The 10,136-nt window shown below is 62.2% G+C and overlaps 1 protein-coding gene across 2 annotated transcripts; it reads right to left on the minus strand.

Annotated features, from left to right (window-relative positions):
- Positions 1-209: 209 nt before the first annotated feature.
- HDGF (heparin binding growth factor) lies at positions 210-9,343 on the minus strand. Of its 2 annotated transcripts, none has more exons than XM_075563559.1 (6): positions 8,935-9,343; positions 3,188-3,264; positions 2,916-3,054; positions 2,062-2,247; positions 1,593-1,846; positions 210-1,399 (listed from the first exon to the last, which is right to left on the minus strand). In XM_075563559.1, exons 1-6 carry the CDS (start codon positions 9,019-9,021, stop codon positions 1,393-1,395), a joined length of 750 nt encoding a protein of 249 aa, XP_075419674.1. In that variant the 5' UTR covers positions 9,022-9,343; the 3' UTR covers positions 210-1,392. The 2 variants fall into 2 exon arrangements, with proteins under 2 accessions (XP_075419674.1, XP_075419676.1); XM_075563561.1 differs by lacking the exon at positions 8,935-9,343 and adding an exon at positions 4,953-5,092.
- Positions 9,344-10,136: the final 793 nt, after the last annotated feature.

Genomic DNA, 10,136 nt, shown 5'->3' on the forward strand with positions numbered 1-10,136 from the left:
CGCTGGAGGGCCTGGCAAGCCTGCCCTGCCCGGAGAGCAGGGCAGCAGGAGGTGTTAACCGTGGCAAGCAGAACGCCTGGGGTGCATCTACGCTGGGATTCTGCAGTCCTCCAGAAGGGCGAATCTCTAGCTTCCATCGGAGATGACCTGCAGGTCTCATGTACACCCTGCCCCCACCAGCCCGCCAAAGAACCAGTCAGAATCCAATATAGTAATCAACGGGTTTATTTTCCTAGAACTGAAATCATCTACGGTTCTCAGAGCTAAACTTTCCCAAAGCTACAGTCAGCAATTTTTCATCAGAGCCCAAGGGGGAAAGACAAGAGAGGGAGAAGCATGGAGACGGCTAGGAAGAGGTTGGGAGGGGCACTGATGTCCCTCTGTCCTCTCGGAGGAGGTTACACATCAGATCTGCTAACACGCTGAGGGGACCAGGGCCAGGGTATGTGGATGGGGAATGACACCCAAGTCCCGGCTAGAAAAAGCAAGCCATCAAGTCCCAGAGATGAGGAGCCTCCCAGAGCCCCTCAGAAATGGAGGACAATGGGAGGAGAGAGGAGCAAGTGGGGACACTGGGGGGGGGGGGCAGGGAGTCTTTAAATTTTTTTTTTAATTTTTGTAATTCTTTTTTAAAAAACATTTCCTAAAAAATGCAACTTTTCCTTTATATCTGGGTAATTCATGTGCCTGTGGGCTGGCCTTGCGTGCTTTGGGGGAGAGGGGAGAGGGAAGAGAGCAGCTGGTTAGCCCTGGGGCATCCCCTTGCTGGCCCCAGGATTAAAGGGGGACGGGTGCTCTTCACCTACGATTCCCAGAACTTCCTGGGCCAGCAGAAGGGAGCCCCTCCCCCCTAAACTGCCCCACTTTCCCTGAATCTAGGCAGCTGGGGTAGCAGGTGTGTGAGGAGACAGACGCTCAGGAGATGCCACAGCCTGCACGCCTGTCCTCCCCGGCCATGATTGAAGACTGCCCCCCTCCAGCCCCCCCGATGCCCACCCTGTTTGTCCTCCAGCCCTGCCACTCCTCCCTCTAATCCCAACCCAGACTCTCAGCATGCCTGGGGGAGAGCCAGACAGGTGTCAAAGCCGATCTGGCCTGTCCTGGGAAACAGCTCTAGCAGGGGAGGGGTCCGGCCTCATCTCATTCCCCGGGGAGCAGAGGACATGGCCCTGACTCAAATCACAGGGATGTGGGGACGTGGAGGTGAGAGCCAGGTGGCCTGTCCCATCCAGGTCAAATTCCAGGGGCCAGGCTCAGTGGGGAGAGTGAGTGGAAGCGGGGATGGGGCAGGGTGGGGAAGGGGTTCCCAGTTTGCAGGCCATGGCCAGTTTCCCCAGTAGCACCCAGACAGCAGCAGGAACGGGGCGGGGGCTCCTCTTGAAACATTGGTGGCTACAGGCTGCGGGGGAGGGTTGGAGGGAGAAGGGTTAATGGTGTGGCCCTGGCCTGGCCTGCCCCAGCCAGTGCCGGTCTCTTGGGAGCACCCACCCTGCCTCCCTCGAGGCTGACCACTACTGGCCCTCCTCTTCTCTCTGTAGGTGCCTGGGCCCCCCGGCTCAGCTGCCAAGGGGGCAGGGAGGGGGCTCACTCACCTCTCGTGATCTCTGATGCCTGGGGCCTCAGCATCTTCCTTGGCAGTTTCTTCCTCCTCCTCCTCATCTTCCTCCTCCTCTTCTTCCTCCTCCTCCTCCTCCTCCTCCTGAGGAGGCCCCCGGCCAGAGCCCGGTTCAGAGGGGGTGCTGTTCTTCTCGACCTCCACAGAGAGGGGCCTCTCGCCCTCCAAGGCAGCCGCCTCCTTTTCCTCCCCTTCCAGCTCCTCAGCCTCCTTGGGACGTTTGGGGGAGTCCTGGGCAGGAGGGGCAGAAACAAGGTGGGCTGAGGCCAGGCACCTAGACCTCCGGCTCCTCCCCCAAGGTTCCTTCCTGGGCTAATACCCACAACCGCCCCCAGCCTTCCACTAGCTGGGATGCCGGCTTCGGACACGGTCTCTCTCTCTCTCTCTCTCACATACTGGGTGCTCTCGAAGGCTGAGCCTGCTCCTGTGGGGTGCAGGCCACTGACCTCCAGCAGGTCCCCCGCTCTCCTCTTCAGAGCCCCCTTCTCGTTCTTCTCCTTGGTGGGCTCGTCAATGACCAGCTTCCCCTCCTCATCGCTGCTGCCCTCTGCATTCCCCTTCTTGTCGCTGTCGCCCTCGGCAGCCTCCGGTTCTGGCTCGGGCTGGGCCACTCGGCTCTTTTTCTGGGAGGACTGCAGCAGAGAGGGCAGGGGCTGAGCAGTGCCGCTGGGGTCCTGCTGGGCCCCCCACCCCGACCCCTCCCTCGGCCACTGGCTCCTTCCTCTCCCACCTCTCCCCCGCCCCCACCCGGGTGCCCAGTCTCACAGAGTGATTTGAGACCCACCTCTGTTGGATTAGCCCCGGGGCAAACCCACTGGCCGGGCAGGCAGGGCTCTGTGCAGGAGGGGGGAGGGCTGGAGCAGGAGGCAAAACCTCGGGTCAACTTCTCCCAGAGGGAGCTGGGACCCAAACCCCGCCCCCACCCGCCCGCCTGGTCCTGCCCGGCTCACGACCACCTTCCTCCTGAACCTTTGAGGGACGTGTCCGGCTTTCATCCTAGACTCACACTGGGTCCACCCCACGTCCTGATCCCACTTACTTACCTTACCACCTCCATCCTGTCTGCCCAACCCCCAAGCCAGTGATAGTTGCCCATAACCACAACTACACACCAAGTACCCACAAACAACTCTGCCCTGTCTTTGAGAAGACACCTCCAGTGGGTGGGCTCCTACCCCAAAGCCCTGGTATTTCCACCCTGGTTCCTGAAGGCTGGGCATCCCGGGTGGGCCTGGGGCCTGCGGGCCCTTGATAGCCACTCCTGCCTTGGGGTGGGGTCTCTGGGTACCAGGCGCCTCACCTGAGAGCCGGAAGCCTTGACGGCAGGGTTGTTCTCGATCTCCCACAGCCCCTCGCTGAACCCTTTCCTCTTGTTGGGCTTGCCGAACTTCTCCTTGGACTCTTCGTACGGGAAGAGGTCCTTGGGGCCCAGGAACGCTCTGGGGGAGAAGGAGACTGCTCTCTAGCTCCTGCTGCCTCCCAGCGGGCCATCTTCCTCCCCAGGACTCCTCAGCCAGCACCACCCTCCTCCTGAGTCCTCCACACCCAGACCCCCGCTGGCCTCTCACTCACGTCTCATGGGTCCCGAAAAAGAAGACTTGGTATTTGTTGGCTGTGGATTTCACCGCTGCCTCGGGCATCTCGTCGATCTGGGGGCGAGAGAGCACCGCGGTGCAGGGGCAGTGAGCCTGGGGCGGGGGCTGGGCTCGTCTCAGGGGGTTCGGAATGATGTGCCACAGTGGAATCTTTGTTCCAATGCAGCCAAGCAGGCGAGATTACCCAACACCCAGGAATAGCACCCCAATTGCTTCCCAACCAATCCAAGACTCCTCTGCAGAGCTCCGACTACTGTCTCTGGCCTCCTGGTCCCCACCTACTACAGTGCAGGCTCCGAGGCAGCGGAGGCCCCGGCTTGAATGCGGCAGTGCTGCTACCTCTGCAGGACCCACCTGGCCTCCGCCATGTCAGGTCTGGATGCTAGCCATGCACCCGTGTTTCTGTGACCCTGGCTGGGCGACTGTTACCTTCGCCCAGCCTCCATTTCCTCCATGGCAAAAGAACCAGTAACCACAGGCCACAGGCTTGTGAGGACCCACTGAAGGGAGAGGCGGGGCAGGCAGCTGGTCCCACGCAAGGGCCAGCCTCCCAGGCAGAGCTCACTCCCAGGACTGCTCCTGCCCAGTGCCACATAGGAGGAGTCTTCAAATACTTTGTGAGAAAATCCCATCCTTCCATTCTGTTTTTCCACAAAAGTTTTAAAGCCCCCCCCCCCCCAGTCAGAGTGCCCTTGGTTAATGTCTGTCTAGAGCAGGCTGGCCCCCAGCTCAGAGTCCAAGTTTGCTTTCGTCCCCAGCACCCAGTAGGGACGCGAACAGTGTTGATCCAGGAGCAGAGAGTGAGGATGGCACAGGGGGTTCGGAGTCGGGCTGCTACCTGCAAGGTCAGCAGTTCGAAACCACCAACTGCTCCACAGAGAGGTGAGGCTTTCTCCAAGATGGCCAGCCCTGGAGCTTCACAGGGGCAGCCATCCTGTCCTACAGGCTCCCTATGAGCCCAGAGTGAACCGGATGAGCGGTGAGTGAGGTGTTGAGCAAGGTAGAGATGAGCTAAACTGCAGACCAACAATTCCAGATTTGATCCCCTGCCCCACCCAGCCGGGGGCCTGAGGAGGAGGCAATGTGGAAAGGGAGAGGTGGAGGTCAGGAAAATGGAGGGAGCAGGGTCGGTTTCTCCCAGGGCGGGCCTTGGAAGCTGGCAGAGCAAGTTGAGCTGTGGATGAGCAAGGAAACTACAACTCCCAGCAACACTTGCAGCAGCCTGACTTCCCGCCGGACAGAGGCCAGGTGGCCATGTTGACTGGGGGCCCCAGGCACAGACAGGGCAGGGCAGTGATTAACGTCCAGAGGAGAGGACAGAGCGCCCGCCTGCGGGCCCGCGGAGCCAGGAAGACTGGGAATTAGCAAAGACACACCCAGGGGAGGGGGTGGGGGGCCCTGGGCACGAGTAGGAGGACATCTTGCCCCTTCAGGCTCCTGGACACTTCCCCCACTTGCCCTGTGGCCTCTGGGGACAGAGGTCAGCCCTTCCCCCCCCAGGAAGGCCACGCACAAACTGGGCGCTCCCCACGACCAGATGACACCGGGGTGTGAGTGCAGACGGTGGAAAGACTGGCTGGTGCCCCCACAAACAAGATCCCCATCGCCATGACAACTCGGCCCCGCCCCTGGGGCCACTCAGCAACCAGGAATGTGGCCGCCCCTCCCCCCGCGCCCTCCCTCCGGATCGGGGAGGAGGGGGCTCACACACACACACCCCACCCCAGTCTGAAGTCTGGCACCTGGGAGCGCGGCTGTGCTGGAAACCGCAGCGGGGCTGGAGGCTGGGCCTCGGCTCAGAAAAGCAGGCTGGGCTGGGTGGAGGGGCCGGTGCCCGGCAGGCCTGGACACCTGGGTCCGGTTACCAACTAGCTCCCCACCCCCTTACTCACAGGGGGGAGCGCCTCGAGGGCTTGGCGATCCCAGGAGACCCCGGGGTGGGAGCGGGGAGGACGATAATAGCAAAGCCCTTCCCCGGGCCTCCCGGCCGGCCGCGGGTCCACCGGCCCCAGGGACCAGCGGCGGGGGCGGGGCAGGCCCCAGGGATCCAGGCCGGGAGGCTGGGTGTGCAGCCGGGAACTTTGATCTCCAAGTTTGCAAGGCTCTGCCGGGGACTTAAGGTTCTTGTCGCAAAGGTGTGAGCCAAGGGGAGAAACTGAGGCTCAGGAAAAGCGAGTGGGGTGGGGGACCCCCTCGCCCGAAATGAGGAAGCACGAGGTTCTCTCAAGGTTCAGTTACTGCCTAGCAGCCACCAACCATCTGTCTCCTGCCACCCTAGGAGCCAGCTTCCCCTCCAGAGGGAGGGCGGTTGGGCGCATGGCGTGGCTGGGGACCCAGAAGGCCACCAGCTTGCCCAACTCCAGGGGTGGGGAAGAAACAAAATCAAGGATGGAAACTGAATTGAAAATAAGCAAGGAGCCATGCCAGATATACCTGCTCTGCTGACTTCTGTCCAAACCAAGGGTGGGTCTAGGGGGAGGGGAAGAGGTCTGGGCGGGACCTCTGCCTGAAAGGGTCATCCTCCCCTGCCTCACCCAGGAGAGAGGCGGCCAGCGGTTCATTTTGTAGGATTTCAACCCATCGCTCCCTAGGAGGGGGAGAAGCCCCTTTTGTAGTGGAATCTTTGCTGCCCCAGCCAAAGGCCAGAGCTAGCTACCTTAGGTGAATTTATAAGAGTGGTTCTTCTTAGAGGATGTTAAGTCCCAGGGGAGCACAGGTACCCGGATATGTCTCCCAGGCAGTGCCTTTATATCCAGGCTGTGTGACTCAGATCCCGTGAGTCGACGCTAAATGGGTCAGGGTGCGGCCAGATGACTCCTGGGGGACCCCCTTCCATTGGCCACCAAGGTGTGGGGGGGCACTGCTATGTCTGCTTCAGGCCAAGGGTCCCCAAAAGTGGCCTCTCTCTGCTCAGGCCCCAGCCCCCCCCCCAGGCCTTCTGGATTTGCCTGGCTCCTCTGGACAGGCCTACACACGCACAACTCCTATCTCCCAGGAGTCCCAAGGGCTGAAGATAAAATTGGAAGAATCCAGATGAGGAGTAGGGGGTGAAAACCCAACACCTCTCAGTGTGTTGGTCAGCCTCTGACCAAACACAGGCCCAGGATCACCTGCCCAGTGCAGATGACGGTGGTGGGGCAGGGGGGCTAAGCCCACACTCGCTGCCAGCCATGGCCCTGACCACCGCACCCAGGGCCCTGGCCCAACCAGAAAACCTGGGCCAGGAGGCAACCAGGGCTTCAGGACCTTGTGGCAGGCCCTAGAGGCAGAAGAGGAGCTGTGTGTGTGGGGTCGAGCTGTGGGGGAAGGCAAACTGCTAGGGCCCGGTTGCTGCTCAGGTTTTCTGGGATTGTGAAACAGGAAGTAGAGAAAAAAGGGAAGGAACCTGGGAGAGGAGAGAGAGAAAAAATAACTCCTTGAGTTGTGGAGGTCAATTGTTTAGGCCCTGGGAGACCGCCCCCCCCCCCAGAGAAGTTAAGAGAGGGTGGGGAAGGAAAGGAGGAGGTTAAGATGGAGTCACCCTACCCCTGCAGGCAGGCCCTGCCGACCACGTGGCCCGCTCCTGGGTTCCCACGGGTCACCAGTGGGCACATGCAGCAGGGGGCGAGGAAGAAGGTGGGCAGAGAGGCTGTTATCCTGACTCAGGAATTTGGCCCTCTAGTCGATGGGGCAGTCAGCAGGGCTCCCTCCCGCTCTTCATTCATCTCATGAGGGATGGGGTGCAACTGGGAGGTAGGGAGGTGACAGCCGTGGGTGTCCCCCCTCCTCCCCATTGTCACAATCAAGTCAGGGGGCCCAAAGGGTGGGGCCCTATCTCGTTGGGACCCAGTACACGCTCCCTCCCACCACCCTGACTATCTAAAAGGTCCAGGCTGCCATAGTGGCAGAGTCTGGGCCTCCCAGTCCCACCCTCTGTCCTGGAACCCCGGGTGCATTGACGGGATGTCAGTCCCAGCCCTCACGCCAAGGCCTACAGGAACGCAGAGCATCTGGCTTGCCTCTCTCCAAAAGGGGCCCCCAGCAACTCACATTCCAACCAAGGACCCCTCCCCAGGCTGGACTTTGCCGCACCCTCAGGAAGCTGGGGCAGCAGAGACTTGGGCTCAGTTCTTGCCCTACCCACCAAGGCCTTGGCATCTGAGACAAGAAGCCAGTCGATCAACAGTGAGGGGTAAAGGTACACAAGTGTTCACATGCCACACGCACGCCTGTACACACAAGAATGACGGTGGCTACCACCTCACATTGTCCCACGTCCCTCGGGAGGTCCTGGAAGTTGGGGCGCTCCTGCTTCCCTCCAAAACTCCCTTCCACTGCAGAGGTCAGGCTTACTGTGCCCATTGGGAAGTTTCAGGAGCTCAGGGCATGGGCACGTGAGCTGAGGTACACTCCTTAAAGACGAACAGTGGTCCCCCCAGTGTTGGCCTGATGCCCTGAGCTGGACCCAGAGGAGCCTGGGGCCACTTCCTAAGCTCTGCCCGGTTTGGTAAGTTGAAGAGACCCAGAGTCACTCTAAGGAGAGAAGCCCAAAGCAAAAACAAAACAAAAATCAGTCCTGCACTGGGGCCCTTCCCTGAGAAGATTCCCACCCTGCATCCCTGGCTCCAGGTTTTCACTCTGAGGGACCGAGCCATACCCTCACCCAATGTGCAAGGCCCCTCCACGACAACTTTGCAGTTAGTAGCCAGAGGTGATGTCCCTGTGACCCCCCCCTTCCTCTCTTCCCCCACTCCAAAGCACTGCTGCCACTGACTTAACTGGTCTCAGTCTTTGGGAAACAATGAACACGGCAGACTTGGGCTTGGGACTCCACCCTCCCACCTGGTCAGGTGCTGGGAAGGCGGGGCGCGCAGGCAAGGCCCCCCATATTGGCGGGCTGATCAACCACATGCGCCGGCCGTTCTGGCGGCATATGCTTGCACCTGGGGGAGGGGAATAGAAGCAACTGGGGCACCCCCCACCCCCACTAAGAGGCAGGCAGTCTAGGCCAGACTTGCCAGCCTCACCAGAGCCCTGCCACCCTCAATCTCAAATTTGAGTTGGCAGCAAATAGAGGAATATTTTTATGAGGCTGCGGCGGGGAGGGTTTTGTAAGACAATTTCTGAGCCAGGGAGACTGGCCCCCACCCCGCCACCTTACGTCGCCCCCAACTACTCCTCGACCCTCCCAACTTCAGACCTCTTATGATGCCCCAAACCAAAGTTTCCTAGAAGCGAACTCTGCTCCCCTCCAGTCCTCTCTGGGCGTAATCCTCCCTAACCTTTAATCCAAAGAGAGAACCAGGGAGGGGCTTCAATCAGTGGGGAAGCTGGGGATCCCTAACGGGGTCCCGAAGTACCGAGGCCCAGGGACGTGGGGCCCAGGGAGTCCCGAGACCGGCCCAAACGCAGGCTCGAGCCCGCAACTGCAGGGAGGATGGGGGTTGGGGGCGGAACAGCACGCGGCGCGCGGCTGGGAAGTGACCCGCGCCCTCGGAGCCCCACGCCGCACACGCGCCTGTGCGCGGACGCTGTACCCGCCAGGTGTTCGGGCCCCCTCCCCCTTGCCTCCACTGTTATATAACCAGCGGGTGGGCTCGGAGGCGACCGCGGACGAGTCCGGGGGACCCTGACGCCCCCTGCCCTGCCCTGCCCCCGCCTCCCTGGGCACGGAGCTCGAGGACCGCGCGGTGTTATGCAACCCGAGCGCGGCGGGGCCGGGGCGCGTCGGGGCGCGCTACTCACCCGGGCTGGCCAGTGTGGGTAGCCCTTCATCTTGGCGAACACCAGGTCCCCGCATTTGTACTCCTTCTGCCGGCTGGACCGCGACATGGCGGGGCTCCGGGCGCCCCGGGCTCCGCGCCGGGCCGGGAAGCGCGAGCCCAAGTTGGCGCGTGCGGCGTTGGCGGCGCCGCTCCGCTCCGGCCCTCGCGCGGCCCCCGCCTCGATGGTGGCCCCCGGCTCGACCTCCGGCGCGGCCACGGCGGCTCTCTCCGGGCGCCTCACCGACGGGGCGGGCGCGCACTGGGGGCAACGCTCCGGCCGGGCGGGTGCGCGCTGGGGCAGTTGTTTGTGTTTGAAATTCAATTGCTCCCTCCTCTGCGCGAGGCCTCTTCCTCCACCCCCCGCCCGGTCCGCGCTCCTTCGCCTCGGCCCTCCTCCCTCTCCCACTCCTCCTCCGGCGTCCCCCGCCTTCGCGCTCCCTCCCGCGGCGGTTCGATGCGCGCAGCTATCGCACGCGGGTGCCTGCCACCGCCCGCCGCCCAATCCGGAGCCGCCTGGCGGCGCGCGGCGCCGCAGGGGTGGGGCGTCGATCGCCGAGCGCGGCGAGCAGGCTTTGTGTGCCCGCGGTCGGTGGGTGCCGGCCCGCCCGGGAGGAACTGGCGCCCGGCTGGACGGAGCGGCCCTCGCCCCTCCCCCGGCCCCGCGGGGCGCTCCCAACTGCTGGCCCCGCGCAGTCAAGTGTCGGCATCTATGTGCAGTGTTCCCTTGCCCTCTCTGCCCCATCCGCATCCACGAATTGTCGCCCACAGGGCTTGACAGCGTGCCTGGGGCCAGGGGTGGACTCTCGGCGCCACAGCGCACACAGACGCCTGGCCTGGGCCTCGACGTGCTCAGAGGCTGGGGTGACTAGGAAATCCTCTGCGCTCTGGCCCAGTGCGTGGCCCTTTGTTAGGGAGGCATGGCTACAGTTTGGTGGCCAAGAGGTGCCACAAAGTGGCCACGTTCCAGGTATATTCGCGATATCCTGGTTCATTGTGGTAGCGTCTGCCCTAGAGCTGGTCACTGACCCTCTAGCCAAGCCTTCCAGTGGGGAAAGACAGTGTCCCATAAATCCAGAACTTGCAAGCAGTGAGGATGGGAGGAGCCGGGCTTTACCTCTTTGGCCCGGTGGGGGGGTGAGGGAATTCTCCAGGAGGTTTAACAAAGGTAGGGATTTTTTTATC

This window comes from Tenrec ecaudatus, chromosome 1 (assembly GCF_050624435.1).
Source record: "Tenrec ecaudatus isolate mTenEca1 chromosome 1, mTenEca1.hap1, whole genome shotgun sequence".
Classification (NCBI taxonomy): Eukaryota; Metazoa; Chordata; class Mammalia; order Afrosoricida; family Tenrecidae; genus Tenrec; species Tenrec ecaudatus.

Coding starts and splice junctions, on each gene's coding strand:
- HDGF (XM_075563559.1), bottom strand. CDS start 9,021: ATGTCGCGGTCCAGCCGGCAGAAGGAGTACAAATGCGGGGACCTGGTG. Junction 3,055..3,187: donor TTTTTCGGGACCCATGAGAC/GTGAGTGAGAGG, acceptor CTTCTCCCCCAG/AGCGTTCCTGGGCCCCAAGG. Junction 2,248..2,915: donor TCAAGGCTTCCGGCTCTCAG/GTGAGGCGCCTG, acceptor TCTCTGCTGCAG/TCCTCCCAGAAAAAGAGCCG.